The sequence below is a fragment of the Aulostomus chinensis genome, chromosome 6 (genome assembly GCF_037954235.1).
Source record: "Aulostomus chinensis isolate RoL2024-O1b breed Wild chromosome 6, RoL_Achi_v1.0, whole genome shotgun sequence".
NCBI classification, from domain to species: Eukaryota; Metazoa; Chordata; class Actinopteri; order Syngnathiformes; family Aulostomidae; genus Aulostomus; species Aulostomus chinensis.
In genome coordinates this window covers 24,952,048-24,967,377 of record NC_141325.1, presented here as the reverse complement: position 1 = coordinate 24,967,377, position 15,330 = coordinate 24,952,048, and the positions used below count along the sequence as shown (strand labels likewise).

Sequence of the window (15,330 nt, the reverse complement as noted above, 5' to 3'; positions counted from 1 at the left end):
AGAATGTATTTGTAGTATTTACAAAAACAACGTGATTATGATCAAATGTGTTTTTTGAATCTACAAATATTACTACCAAAAACTGAGAAATACTGTAATACTCATAACAACACAATATTGTTAAGGTGACACACATTTCGTCAAACCTCAAGTTTTCATTAGTTCTTTTGAAAAATACAAAAAATATAAGTCACTTTACAAGTTTATGCTGTGCTTTAAACATGTTTGATGTAGAAAATGCAAAGTGAGGATATATAAATGTGAACCTTAGAGGTTGTCCTTTGGCCTCTTCATATATAACAAATATAAACTGCAATCATAAAAAAAAACCATTCATTTGGAAAAAAAAATTGTTTCCACCCTAACCTGACAGCCCAGAGTCACATCCCTTTCTCTCCCCATTGATTTCCCCACTCAGTTCAATCTCTAAGCCCTTCAGGTTCGAGTCCTGTCTCTTGTATGTCTTTTCTTTTAGACTTTAAATTACTTAGCCCACTGAATTATATTGATAAAATAACTTAATTTTAAGTACTGTGTCATTACAGCAGGCTTTTTGCCTCCTCTACCCAAGGTTTCAACCACCACTTGCTTTATGTTTGCACTGTTTTACTGCTGCATTGCTGTTGCGTTGCGGTCGTGGTGCCGTTCCCGACCGCTTGCAATGCAAGTTCTTCAAGTGCCCTGCTCTGTCCCAGTCATTATTTCAGGGGAAGTTCCAAATGACAAATGTCAGTCCTCAATATATGGATGTGCTATTTGCATTTCCTTTGTTGTTCAGTTAGATCAAAAATGATGAAAAGGCTTGTTTCTTTGGAATAAGTTTTTCACTGCCGTGCAAAAGCACAATTTGTCTTTGCTTCAAAAGGCACTATCAATGTTTGTAAGGTGTTTTCATGTACATGGGAGAGTTCTATAGTAGCATTGTACCCATTTTGTAACTTGCGGAGGTTTCAATTCTTGCACTTTCAGAAAAAATTCTTTGTAAAACTAGAGTTTTATACAAAATCAACGTGCCAAACTGCATATTTTCCTGTCTTTTCTCAAGAGGTACTGAAGTAGGTTTTGTGTGGGAACAGTAGAAACAATTTTACAGGTTTATAGGTCAATTTTACATACAAATTTAACTCCTTAAACATAAGTACAGAGAATATTGTGAATAGATTTCATGTATAAATCACACAACAGCTCAATTAAAAATGCAAAGTTTTACTGATTTTCTACCAGTTTAAATTAGTTTTTAGTTAGATATGTCCCTGTCGATTTTATCATTTATTGATGCATAAAAAGCAATTATTACAACTTCAAAATACAGGAAATAGTGTCTTTATTTACAACACCTTTGCGCAAATTAACACTTTTTCTGGTAGAATTTACTGCTTTTAATGTGATTCGACATACTTTTATTTACTGGAAATAATGTACATATTTTGTCAGTAAAGTTATCCACCATAGTGCTGTATTTTGTACAGGAATGCACTGGTAACCACAGCTGCCAGTGTTTTCCTGTAAAAACAACTTTTGTTTTTTTAACAGTGTGGATTTAGAAATCATCACCTGAAAATACTTTGAGCATGAACATTTATTTGTATATCCATGTAAAGCAGGTAGTTCATTTAAGATCCTCAACAGACTGACATTCAATGTTGGTTAAGAAGTGTGTTTTATGTAGTTTGTCTCACAGAGTATGGAAACTAACTTGAAGTTTTATTCCAACAGAAGACAAAATGAATGTGACTCACACTGACAGACCCAGACTTTCTCTCATTTTAGGGTTAACGCACTTAAGAGTTTTTACTAAACCTGCTTTCTGGCACAGGCTGCTGCTGCTTAGACTGGGCCGTTCTCAGCAGGATAATACATAGCAAGCCTATGATTATTGAAAAGATATCTCCCAACATGGAAATAGAAGCGACATGCAGCGGTTATACGTTCAATAATCACAGGCTAGCTATACATTATCCTGATTACAACATGGTCTACAACAAAATCATTCAATAAGATAAAGTAAAATTATTATTAAAAGAAACTTTGTCAGTTGTAAAAAAATAAATAAATACATTTGTCAGTTGTTGATCCTACACTGTAAGACATTTCCCTGTTAAACTGAGGTAAAATACAGGCAGCTACGATTGCCAGCATTGGACTGTTTTTCTACAGTACACATGCCTTCATCCACAACAGTATATTACTGTAAAACTTATTATAGTCGTGTACTGTAGAGAAAAATTGAGAAAAAAATGATACCGCGCTGTTGAAATTTTGCCGTATTTACGGTAATGTTTTTCAGTGTAGTGACAGTCATCTCAGTCGTTGATCCTTGGAGTTCCTGACTGAGATGACTGACAGGTCTCTGATGTTGAATGAAATTCTGATTGACATAAGACGACTGTACTCAGTCTTCAGGAGAACAACATTCAAGAGGTATCAGTTTCAGTTTGGAGAACAACTGTATTTCTTCCCAAGATACAGAAACCCACCAACAACAAAGGTAAGAAAACTGAACAAGGCATAGAAGTGTCTTAGTAACAAATTGACTCATCATGTTGAAGGGAATTTCTATGTAGTCAAACTCAAAGGCACTACACCAGCCAATGAATATGTTTTGGTTACATTGTATTGAATATTACATTTTTGAATGTAAGACATTGACTTGTTTTTGAATCAGATCTCATCCACCTACTTAACTGGCACAAGTTTATCTAGGTGTGTGTGTTTAAGGAATTCCCCTGGTTGTATCGTCGCTCACTTTCTGATGTTTGTCACTGCTTCTGTCTCACCATTCACAGGTCAAATGATGGAAGATAAAACTAGCGTGACTCTAAACAGTGACAAGGGACGATACTGCACTGATGTCTCCGTCTTGGGTGAAGGAATGTACGGCTGTGTAGTTCGATGTGTTGAACTAAGATCCAAACAGGAGATGGCCATGAAAATCATGAGAAATCAGAGAGAAGGTCAAAGAGAGGTAGGTCCTCCTTGGTTGGTTTGGATTTTTTCCCCCAGAATGCATTTCTTGAAGACTGGATAAAAATTTCTTCAAAACGTTCTTAGAAATAGAAAGATGTTGATTAGGGCAAGATGAACGGCAGATGTCTCGCTGTGTCTCTACATCATGTTGTTTCTATCAATCCTTAACTACAGGTAACGATGATGAAAACTGTGAGCGTGCTCAATGCAGAAAAGAAGAACATCGTCCGGTTCATAGATGATTTTAAAAAAAAAGACTTGACTATGCTGGTATATGAGAAACTGGACAGAACACTCCATGACCTTTGGCAAGAAAAGGAATACCAGCCATTTCACCTCTGTGAAATACGGCCAGTGACGCAGCAGGTAAAGATTCTTTTAATCCTTCTATGACACACACTGATATGTGCTCAGACAACCGAGTAACATTTAAGAAACATTTATCAATATCCTAAACTGTTCTTCCTCTGTTCTGTAGTTGCTGACAGCCCTTGACGCCCTAAAAGGCATTGGAGTCGTCCACTCTGACCTGAAGATGGACAATATCATGCTGGTGAACCAAAAAGACCAGCCCTTCAAGCTGAAACTCATTGATTTTGGCTTGGCCTTCACAACATCCAGAGCACCAAAACAGGGTTCACTCCTTCAGCCACTGGCACACAGGTAGGATAAATCTACACAAGCATGACTTTAATGTCTGCTTTTAATCTATTGGATGTTGTACAAATCCTCCATGCATATAACTTGTTCACTAACTCCACTATGACTTGTCCACTACCAACAGAGCACCTGAAATCATCCTGGGCCTGCCCTTCAATGAGGCCATCGATATGTGGAGTCTGGGATGTGTTCTGGTGAGCCTGTACATCGGCAACTACCCATTGGGAGGACAAGACAAGTACCAGACGGTAAGTTTCCACGGCTCGGACATACCACAAGAGACAAATGTACCTTAGACATGTGATGTAGGATGCAGGCTGACGTTTTTACCACCCCCTCTCTAGATGAAAAGCATTCTTGACCTGTTGGGCAAGCCACCTGATCATCTCCTCGATGCTGGCCTACACACCTCATCGTACTTCAAAAAGAGCAAGCACTGGAGCGACTCTAAATGGGACTTTAAGGTATGTAGAACTTTTGAAAACCAATTTGTATGTTTATTTAACACTGCTGAGAAACAAATAAGATAAGGTGTAAAATCACCGTGCTTATAAGCATTTTTTTGTGCAAAATAGTACGAGTGGCCCTCATTTATCAGCATACGGCCGAAAAAAGGCGTGACATGTGCAAATGTTCATTTCTACGCAAGCTGTGGCATTTATCAATATGAACGTGAGCGTATTCTGCGATGAAATCTGACAGCAGGTCTGAGTTTGCGTACGCAAATTTGGATTTGACGTGAGGGGACTTGTGGTTCATGGACAGGTGTCAGATTTGTCAATCACGCGTGAGTCCTGTCATACGCTGAGTTCTCCACTCATATTTTCGCTGGTTTGTTCGCTTGTTCGATGAATGAGGGCCAGTGTGAGTAAATGGAACATGTGCCCAGAGGGGTTTAACGTGTTCTGCTTCCTCTAGAAGTGTTCATTTGGACAGCATTTGGGAGAAAATATCTCATATCTGTACATATATTTTGTGTTGCAATAGGCTAGGTGGGAGTACGAGAATGACACTGATATCAAGACGAACACATGGAAGCGCCGTATACACTCCCTGGAGGACCTGATATCCGTAAGTGATCAAGTTTATGATGTGACTGAATACCAGTTGATGCTGCTGCTGAGGGAAAGATGCATATCAACTAAGCTATTTCTTCTTTGGTCCAAATTCAGTTCCCCTTTGAAACAGAACATCCCGCCAAATTGGAGGATCGGAGAGCATTTGTCAATCTCCTGACGAAAATCTTTCAGATTGATCAAGAGAAAAGAATCACTCCAGCAGAGGCTCAGAAGCACTCCTTCATCAAAATGGCCCACCTGCATGACCAGAAGGACATCGAGGGGTAGTAAGTATCTGTGCTTTAGTATCAGTAGGTTTAGGTGGAAAGCTAAAATAGAAGAAAAGACAGGCTTATTCAATGACTGACTGATTCATTCATTCTCTTGTTTTTTTGTTTTCAGTGGGGAAACCTCATTTTATTATATGCAGATCTGTCCTGAGTCTGCCACAGATGATGAGGATTCGGATGTTAATGAAAAGAAGGAGAGTATGGATCAAGCCGATGAGGCTGTAGGTTCGGATGATGAAGATGAGGCTGAAGCAACAAATAAAGAGGATGAGGCAGAAGATATGGATGACCAAGATGAGGCTGAAGCTACAGACGAAGAGGACGAGGCTGAAGATTTGGAACATGAAGATGATGATGAGGATGAGGATGAAGATTTGAATGACCAAGATGAGACTGACGCTACAGATGATGAGGATGAGGCTGAAGATTTGGATGAGCAAGATGAGACTGACGCTACAGATGATGAGGATGAGGATGAAGATTTGAATGACCAAGAGGATGAGGATGAAGATTTGAATGAGCAAGATGAGACTGAAGCTTCAGATGATGAGGATGAGGATGAAGATTTGGATGAGCAAGATGAGACTGAAGCTTCAGATGATGAGGATGAGGATGAAGATTTGGATGAGCAAGATGAGACTGAAGCTTCAGATGATGAGGATGAGGATGAAGATTTGAATGACCAAGAAGATGAGGCTGAAGATTTGGATGACGAAGATGAGACTGGAGCTACAGATGATGAGGATGAGGCTGAAGATTTGGAAGATGAGGCTGAAGGTGCAGATGACACAGATGAGACCGAAGGCGTTTTGGCCCTCCTGAAATCCAGTTATGATAGCCCAGCTGCCGAGTCCACCTGTGCTCCTGTATTGACTCCTCTGCCTGTTCCTAATAGACTGTCAGCTGAGGAGATGGCTGATGTTGTTGTGGAGTCCAAACATCAACCAGTAAAGCCAAAGAAGAAGACATTTTTGCAAAAAATCTGCATCTTCTTTGGCAGGTTTATTAAAAACAATAAAATATCTCCTCGCTAATGGACTCTTGGAAGAGAGCTGGGAATCACCGGTGGTGCCGGTCAGAAAGGGAGGACCACCATCTGGAAGAGGTCCTGTCTTGAATAAAGCTGGCTTGGCCGTGGGTAAAGAACAATCTAGTCATCCGGTCTATTCATCTCATCTCAGTAGACACAGTGTTTCTAAGCGGCCTAGCTCAATATCTTCAGAGTTTTATTCAAAATAAATTGCAGGTTTTTATGTTCTCTAAAACATGGCTGTCTTGGACACTCGATTCTGATTGGTCAATCACCAATATTCGGCAGCATTTTTTCTTGACGGACCAATGCTAGGGTCTGTTTCAGAACAGACGCTCAACAAACTCTGTGTCAAACCTCGAACTTTGTGGAACACAGAGACTTAAAAAAGCCAACACCATCCATCCATCCATTGTCTTCCGCTTTTTCCTGTTAAGGGTCGCAGGGGTGGGGGCGGGGTGGGGGGGCTGGAGCCTATCCTAGCGTCTACAGGCGAGAGGTGGGTTCACCCTTGACAGGTCGCCAGTCCATCGCAGGGCCAACAAATATAGACAGACAACCATTAACACTCAAAGTCATACCTAAGGTCAGTTGAGAGTATCCAATCAGCCTAGTCCCCTCTTGCATGTCTTTGGACTGTGGGGGGAAGCCGGAGTACCCGGAGAGAACCCACACATGCACAGGGAGAACATGCAAACTCCACACAGAAAGGTCCCGTGCCAAAGCAGGGTCTGGCACTCTCTTGCTGTGAGGCGACAGTGCTAACCACTGCACCACCATGCCGCCCAGGCCAACACCAATGGAGCCCCAATACGATTAACCATGGCAACCGCAGGAAAAAAAAAGTTCTCCTCACAGTGCTAACCACTGCACCACCATGTCGCCCAGGCCAACACCAATGGAGCCCCAATATGATTTACCATGGCAACCGCAGGAAAAAAAAAGGTCTCCTTACACTTCACGTCTGTGGATTTCGAAATCGTCACCTGAAAATATTCAAGCATGAACATTTATATGTATATACATGTAATGCAGCCACTTCATTTAAGATCCTCAACAGAGCCAAAACCAATGGAGCCCCAATACGATTTACCATGGCACACTTCACTTCTGTGCATTGTAAAAAAAATGACTGTGAAATTGACATGAAAACTACCTAAAGTCCCGACATAAATGTTTTGTAAATCCCAAAATTATATACATGTTGTTGAAACCACAGTGAAGTTTTTTAAACTATGAAACAGAATGTATTTGTAGTATTTACAAAAACAACATGTGATTATGATCAAATGTGTTTGTGAATCTACAAATATTACTACCAAAAACTGAGAAATACTGTAATACTCATAACAACACAATATTGTTAAGGTGACACACATTTCGTCAAACCTCAAATTTTCATTAGTTCTTTTGAAAAATACAAAAAATATAAGTCACTTTACAAGTTTATGCTGTGCTTTAAACATGTTTGATGTAGAAAATGCAAAGTGAGGATATATAAATGTGAACCTTAGAGGTTGTCCTTTGGCCTCTTCATATATAACAAATATAAACTGCAATCATAAAAAAAAAACCATTCATTTGGAAAAAAAAATTGTTTCCACCCTAACCTGACAGCCCAGAGTCACATCCCTTTCTCTCCCCATTGATTTCCCCACTCAGTTCAATCTCTAAGCCCTTCAGGTTCGAGTCCTGTCTCTTGTATGTCTTTTCTTTTAGACTTTAAATTACTTAGCCCACTGAATTATATTGAAAAAACAACTTAATTTTAAGTACTGTGTCATTACAGCAGGCTTTTTGCCTCCTCTACCCAAGGTTTCAACCACCACTTGCTTTATGTTTGCACTGTTTTACTGCTGCATTGCTGTTGCGTTGCGGTCGTGGTGCCGTTCCCGACCGCTTGCAATGCAAGTTCTTCAAGTGCCCTGCTCTGTCCCAGTCATTATTTCAGGGGAAGTTCCAAATGACAACTGTCAGTCCTCAATATATGGATGTGCTATTTGCATTTCCTTTGTTGTTCAGTTCGATCAAAAATGATGAAAAGGCTTGTTTCTTTGGAATAAGTTTTTCACTGCCGTGCAAAAGCACAATTTGTCTTTGCTTCAAAAGGCACTATCAATGTTTGTAAGGTGTTTTCATGTACATGGGAGAGTTCTATAGTAGCATTGTACCCATTTTGTAACTTGCGGAGGTTTCAATTCTTGCACTTTCAGAAAAAATTCTTTGTAAAACTAGAGTTTTATACAAAATCAACGTGCCAAACTGCATATTTTCCTGTCTTTTCTCAAGAGGTACTGAAGTAGGTTTTGTGTGGGAACAGTAGAAACAATTTTACAGGTTTATAGGTCAATTTTACATACAAATTTAACTCCTTAAACATAAGTACAGAGAATATTGTGAATAGATTTCATGTATAAATCACACAACAGCTCAATTAAAAATGCAAAGTTTTACTGATTTTCTACCAGTTTAAATTAGTTTTTAGTTAGATATGTCCCTGTCGATTTTATCATTTATTGATGCATAAAAAGCAATTATTACAACTTCAAAATACAGGAAATAGTGTCTTTATTTACAACACCTTTGCGCAAATTAACACTTTTTCTGGTAGAATTTACTGCTTTTAATGTGATTCGACATACTTTTATTTACTGGAAATAATGTACATATTTTGTCAGTAAAGTTATCCACCATAGTGCTGTATTTTGTACAGGAATGCACTGGTAACCACAGCTGCCAGTGTTTTCCTGTAAAAACAACTTTTGTTTTTTTAACAGTGTGGATTTAGAAATCATCACCTGAAAATACTTTGAGCATGAACATTTATTTGTATATCCATGTAAAGCAGGTAGTTCATTTAAGATCCTCAACAGACTGACATTCAATGTTGGTGAAGAAGTGTGTTTTATGTAGTTTGTCTCACAGAGTATGGAAACTAACTTGAAGTTTTATTCCAACAGAAGACAAAATGAATGTGACTCACACTGACAGACCCAGACTTTCTCTCATTTTAGGGTTAACGCACTTAAGAGTTTTTACTAAACCTGCTTTCTGGCACAGGCTGCTGCTGCTTAGACTGGGCCGTTCTCAGCAGGATAATACATAGCAAGCCTATGATTATTGAAAAGATATCTCCCAACATGGAAATAGAAGCGACATGCAGCGGTTATACGTTCAATAATCACAGGCTAGCTATACATTATCCTGATTACAACATGGTCTACAACAAAATCATTCAATAAGATAAAGTAAAATTATTATTAAAAGAAACTTTGTCAGTTGTAAAAAAATAAATAAATACATTTGTCAGTTGTTGATCCTACACTGTAAGACATTTCCCTGTTAAACTGAGGTAAAATACAGGCAGCTACGATTGCCAGCATTGGACTGTTTTTCTACAGTACACATGCCTTCATCCACAACAGTATATTACTGTAAAACTTATTATAGTCGTGTACTGTAGAGAAAAATTGAGAAAAAAATGATACCGCGCTGTTGAAATTTTGCCGTATTTACGGTAATGTTTTTCAGTGTAGTGACAGTCATCTCAGTCGTTGATCCTTGGAGTTCCTGACTGAGATGACTGACAGGTCTCTGATGTTGAATGAAATTCTGATTGACATAAGACGACTGTACTCAGTCTTCAGGAGAACAACATTCAAGAGGTATCAGTTTCAGTTTGGAGAACAACTGTATTTCTTCCCAAGATACAGAAACCCACCAACAACAAAGGTAAGAAAACTGAACAAGGCATAGAAGTGTCTTAGTAACAAATTGACTCATCATGTTGAAGGGAATTTCTCTGTAGTCAAACTCAAAGGCACTACACCAGCCAATGAATATGTTTTGGTTACATTGTATTGAATATTACATTTTTGAATGTAAGACATTGACTTGTTTTTGAATCAGATCTCATCCACCTACTTAACTGGCACAAGTTTATCTAGGTGTGTGTGTTTAAGGAATTCCCCTGGTTGTATCGTCGCTCACTTTCTGATGTTTGTCACTGCTTCTGTCTCACCATTCACAGGTCAAATGATGGAAGATAAAACTAGCGTGACTCTAAACAGTGACAAGGGACGATACTGCACTGATGTCTCCGTCTTGGGTGAAGGAATGTACGGCTGTGTAGTTCGATGTGTTGAACTAAGATCCAAACAGGAGATGGCCATGAAAATCATGAGAAATCAGAGAGAAGGTCAAAGAGAGGTAGGTCCTCCTTGGTTGGTTTGGATTTTTTCCCCCAGAATGCATTTCTTGAAGACTGGATAAAAATTTCTTCAAAACGTTCTTAGAAATAGAAAGATGTTGATTAGGGCAAGATGAACGGCAGATGTCTCGCTGTGTCTCTACATCATGTTGTTTCTATCAATCCTTAACTACAGGTAACGATGATGAAAACTGTGAGCGTGCTCAATGCAGAAAAGAAGAACATCGTCCGGTTCATAGATGATTTTAAAAAAAAAGACTTGACTATGCTGGTATATGAGAAACTGGACAGAACACTCCATGACCTTTGGCAAGAAAAGGAATACCAGCCATTTCACCTCTGTGAAATACGGCCAGTGACGCAGCAGGTAAAGATTCTTTTAATCCTTCTATGACACACACTGATATGTGCTCAGACAACCGAGTAACATTTAAGAAACATTTATCAATATCCTAAACTGTTCTTCCTCTGTTCTGTAGTTGCTGACAGCCCTTGACGCCCTAAAAGGCATTGGAGTCGTCCACTCTGACCTGAAGATGGACAATATCATGCTGGTGAACCAAAAAGACCAGCCCTTCAAGCTGAAACTCATTGATTTTGGCTTGGCCTTCACAACATCCAGAGCACCAAAACAGGGTTCACTCCTTCAGCCACTGGCACACAGGTAGGATAAATCTACACAAGCATGACTTTAACGTCTGCTTTTAATCTATTGGATGTTGTACAAATCCTCCATGCATATAACTTGTTCACTAACTCCACTATGACTTGTCCACTACCAACAGAGCACCTGAAATCATCCTGGGCCTGCCCTTCAATGAGGCCATCGATATGTGGAGTCTGGGATGTGTTCTGGTGAGCCTGTACATCGGCAACTACCCATTGGGAGGACAAGACAAGTACCAGACGGTAAGTTTCCACGGCTCGGACATACCACAAGAGACAAATGTACCTTAGACATGTGATGTAGGATGCAGGCTGACGTTTTTACCACCCCCTCTCTAGATGAAAAGCATTCTTGACCTGTTGGGCAAGCCACCTGATCATCTCCTCGATGCTGGCCTACACACCTCATCGTACTTCAAAAAGAGCAAGCACTGGAGCGACTCTAAATGGGACTTTAAGGTATGTAGAACTTTTGAAAACCAATTTGTATGTTTATTTAACACTGCTGAGAAACAAATAAGATAAGGTGTAAAATCACCGTGCTTATAAGCATTTTTTTGTGCAAAATAGTACGAGTGGCCCTCATTTATCAGCATACGGCCGAAAAAAGGCGTGACATGTGCAAATGTTCATTTCTACGCAAGCTGTGGCATTTATCAATATGAACGTGAGCGTATTCTGCGATGAAATCTGACAGCAGGTCTGAGTTTGCGTACGCAAATTTGGATTTGACGTGAGGGGACTTGTGGTTCATGGACAGGTGTCAGATTTGTCAATCACGCGTGAGTCCTGTCATACGCTGAGTTCTCCACTCATATTTTCGCTGGTTTGTTCGCTTGTTCGATGAATGAGGGCCAGTGTGAGTAAATGGAACATGTGCCCAGAGGGGTTTAACGTGTTCTGCTTCCTCTAGAAGTGTTCATTTGGACAGCATTTGGGAGAAAATATCTCATATCTGTACATATATTTTGTGTTGCAATAGGCTAGGTGGGAGTACGAGAATGACACTGATATCAAGACGAACACATGGAAGCGCCGTATACACTCCCTGGAGGACCTGATATCCGTAAGTGATCAAGTTTATGATGTGACTGAATACCAGTTGATGCTGCTGCTGAGGGAAAGATGCATATCAACTAAGCTATTTCTTCTTTGGTCCAAATTCAGTTCCCCTTTGAAACAGAACATCCCGCCAAATTGGAGGATCGGAGAGCATTTGTCAATCTCCTGACGAAAATCTTTCAGATTGATCAAGAGAAAAGAATCACTCCAGCAGAGGCTCAGAAGCACTCCTTCATCAAAATGGCCCACCTGCATGACCAGAAGGACATCGAGGGGTAGTAAGTATCTGTGCTTTAGTATCAGTAGGTTTAGGTGGAAAGCTAAAATAGAAGAAAAGACAGGCTTATTCAATGACTGACTGATTCATTCATTCTCTTGTTTTTTTGTTTTCAGTGGGGAAACCTCATTTTATTACATGCAGATCTGTCCTGAGTCTGCCACAGATGATGAGGATTCGGATGTTAATGAAAAGAAGGAGAGTATGGATCAAGCCGATGAGGCTGTAGGTTCGGATGATGAAGATGAGGCTGAAGCAACAAATAAAGAGGATGAGGCAGAAGATATGGATGACCAAGATGAGGCTGAAGCTACAGACGAAGAGGACGAGGCTGAAGATTTGGAACATGAAGATGATGATGAGGATGAGGATGAAGATTTGAATGACCAAGATGAGACTGACGCTACAGATGATGAGGATGAGGCTGAAGATTTGGATGAGCAAGATGAGACTGACGCTACAGATGATGAGGATGAGGATGAAGATTTGAATGACCAAGAGGATGAGGATGAAGATTTGAATGAGCAAGATGAGACTGAAGCTTCAGATGATGAGGATGAGGATGAAGATTTGGATGAGCAAGATGAGACTGAAGCTTCAGATGATGAGGATGAGGATGAAGATTTGAATGACCAAGAAGATGAGGCTGAAGATTTGGATGACGAAGATGAGACTGGAGCTACAGATGATGAGGATGAGGCTGAAGATTTGGAAGATGAGGCTGAAGGTGCAGATGACACAGATGAGACCGAAGGCGTTTTGGCCCTCCTGAAATCCAGTTATGATAGCCCAGCTGCCGAGTCCACCTGTGCTCCTGTATTGACTCCTCTGCCTGTTCCTACTAGACTGTCAGCTGAGGAGATGGCTGATGTTGTTGTGGAGTCCAAACATCAACCAGTAAAGCCAAAGAAGAAGACATTTTTGCAAAAAATCTGCATCTTCTTTGGCAGGTTTATTAAAAACAATAAAATATCTCCTCGCTAATGGACTCTTGGAAGAGAGCTGGGAATCACCGGTGGTGCCGGTCAGAAAGGGAGGACCACCATCTGGAAGAGGTCCTGTCTTGAATAAAGCTGGCTTGGCCGTGGGTAAAGAACAATCTAGTCATCCGGTCTATTCATCTCATCTCAGTAGACACAGTGTTTCTAAGCGGCCTAGCTCAATATCTTCAGAGTTTTATTCAAAATAAATTGCAGGTTTTTATGTTCTCTAAAACATGGCTGTCTTGGACACTCGATTCTGATTGGTCAATCACCAATATTCGGCAGCATTTTTTCTTGACGGACCAATGCTAGGGTCTGTTTCAGAACAGACGCTCAACAAACTCTGTGTCAAACCTCGAACTTTGTGGAACACAGAGACTTAAAAAAGCCAACACCATCCATCCATCCATTGTCTTCCGCTTTTTCCTGTTAAGGGTCGCAGGGGTGGGGGGGGGGGGGTGGGGGGCTGGAGCCTATCCGAGCGTCTACAGGCGAGAGGTGGGTTCACCCTTGACAGTTCGCCAGTCCATCACAGGGCCAACAAATATAGACAGACAACCATTAACACTCAAAGTCATACCTAAGGTCAGTTGAGAGTATCCAATCAGCCTAGTCCCCTCTTGCATGTCTTTGGACTGTGGGGGGAAGCCGGAGTACCCGGAGAGAACCCACACATGCACAGGGAGAACATGCAAACTCCACACAGAAAGGTCCCGTGCCAAAGCAGGGTCTGGCACTCTCTTGCTGTGAGGCGACAGTGCTAACCACTGCACCACCATGCCGCCCAGGCCAACACCAATGGAGCCCCAATACGATTAACCATGGCAACCGCAGGAAAAAAAAAGTTCTCCTCACAGTGCTAACCACTGCACCACCATGCCGCCCAGGCCAACACCAATGGAGCCCCAATACGATTAACCATGGCAACCGCAGGAAAAAAAAAGTTCTCCTCACAGTGCTAACCACTGCACCACCATGTCGCCCAGGCCAACACCAATGGAGCCCCAATATGATTTACCATGGCAACCGCAGGAAAAAAAAAGGTCTCCTTACACTTCACGTCTGTGGATTTCGAAATCGTCACCTGAAAATATTCAAGCATGAACATTTATATGTATATACATGTAATGCAGCCACTTCATTTAAGATCCTCAACAGAGCCAAAACCAATGGAGCCCCAATACGATTTTCCATGGCACACTTCACTTCTGTGCATTGTAAAAAAAATGACTGTGAAATTGACATAAAAACTATCTAAAGTCCCGACATAAATGTTTCTTAAATCCAAAAATTATATACATGTTGTTGAAACCACAGTGAAGTTTTTTAAACTATGAAACAGAATGTATTTGTAGTATTTACAAAAACAACGTGATTATGATCAAATGTGTTTTTTGAATCTACAAATATTACGACCAAAAACTGAGAAATACTGTAATACTCATAACAACACAGTATTGTTAAGGTGACACACATTTCGTCAAACCTCAAGTTTTCATTAGTTCTTTTGAAAAATACAAAAAACATAAGTCACTTTACAAGTTTATGCTGTGCTTTAAACATGTTTGATGTAGAAAATGCAAAGTGAGGATATATAAATGTGAACCTTAGAGGTTGTCCTTTGGCCTCTTCATATATAACAAATATAAACTGCAATCATAAAAAAAAAACCATTCATTTGGAAAAAAAAATTGTTTCCACCCTAACCTGACAGCCCAGAGTCACATCCCTTTCTCTCCCCATTGATTTCCCCACTCAGTTCAATCTCTAAGCCCTTCAGGTTCGAGTCCTGTCTCTTGTATGTCTTTTCTTTTAGACTTTAAATTACTTAGCCCACTGAATTATATTGAAAAAACAACTTAATTTTAAGTACTGTGTCATTACAGCAGGCTTTTTGCCTCCTCTACCCAAGGTTTCAACCACCACTTGCTTTATGTTTGCACTGTTTTACTGCTGCATTGCTGTTGCGTTGCGGTCGTGGTGCCGTTCCCGACCGCTTGCAATGCAAGTTCTTCAAGTGCCCTGCTCTGTCCCAGTCATTATTTCAGGGGAAGTTCCAAATGACAACTGTCAGTCCTCAATATATGGATGTGCTATTTGCATTTCCTTTGTTGTTCAGTTCGATCA

General features: G+C 40.4%; 3 protein-coding genes across 4 annotated transcripts in view; 2 read left to right on the top strand and 1 right to left on the bottom strand.

The window, feature by feature from the left end:
* The window catches only part of LOC147260515 (zinc finger matrin-type protein 4-like), a 236,373-nt gene that overhangs the window by 81,993 nt on the left and 139,050 nt on the right, over positions 1-15,330 (bottom strand). The gene's annotated exons all lie outside the window — the stretch shown is intronic.
* Positions 2,379-6,450, top strand: LOC147260521 (homeodomain-interacting protein kinase 1-like). The gene is made up of 9 exons (XM_086207129.1): positions 2,379-2,488; positions 2,787-2,965; positions 3,142-3,333; positions 3,446-3,630; positions 3,752-3,875; positions 3,972-4,091; positions 4,615-4,698; positions 4,800-4,972; positions 5,088-6,450. Exons 2-9 carry the CDS (start codon positions 2,792-2,794, stop codon positions 6,007-6,009), a joined length of 1,974 nt encoding a protein of 657 aa, XP_086063255.1. The 5' UTR covers positions 2,379-2,488; positions 2,787-2,791; the 3' UTR covers positions 6,010-6,450.
* On the top strand, positions 9,628-12,350 carry LOC147260520 (homeodomain-interacting protein kinase 1-like). Its single transcript, XM_086207135.1, has 8 exons — positions 9,628-9,737; positions 10,036-10,214; positions 10,391-10,582; positions 10,695-10,879; positions 11,001-11,124; positions 11,221-11,340; positions 11,864-11,947; positions 12,049-12,350. The coding sequence occupies exons 2-8, from the start codon at positions 10,041-10,043 to the stop codon at positions 12,220-12,222; spliced, it is 1,053 nt and encodes a 350-aa protein (XP_086063261.1). The 5' UTR covers positions 9,628-9,737; positions 10,036-10,040; the 3' UTR covers positions 12,223-12,350.

Coding starts and splice junctions, on each gene's coding strand:
- LOC147260521 (XM_086207129.1), top strand. CDS start 2,792: ATGATGGAAGATAAAACTAGCGTGACTCTAAACAGTGACAAGGGACGA. Junction 3,334..3,445: donor TACGGCCAGTGACGCAGCAG/GTAAAGATTCTT, acceptor TCTGTTCTGTAG/TTGCTGACAGCCCTTGACGC. Junction 3,631..3,751: donor CTTCAGCCACTGGCACACAG/GTAGGATAAATC, acceptor CACTACCAACAG/AGCACCTGAAATCATCCTGG.
- LOC147260520 (XM_086207135.1), top strand. CDS start 10,041: ATGATGGAAGATAAAACTAGCGTGACTCTAAACAGTGACAAGGGACGA. Junction 11,125..11,220: donor GACAAGACAAGTACCAGACG/GTAAGTTTCCAC, acceptor CCCCCTCTCTAG/ATGAAAAGCATTCTTGACCT. Junction 11,948..12,048: donor CCCTGGAGGACCTGATATCC/GTAAGTGATCAA, acceptor GTCCAAATTCAG/TTCCCCTTTGAAACAGAACA.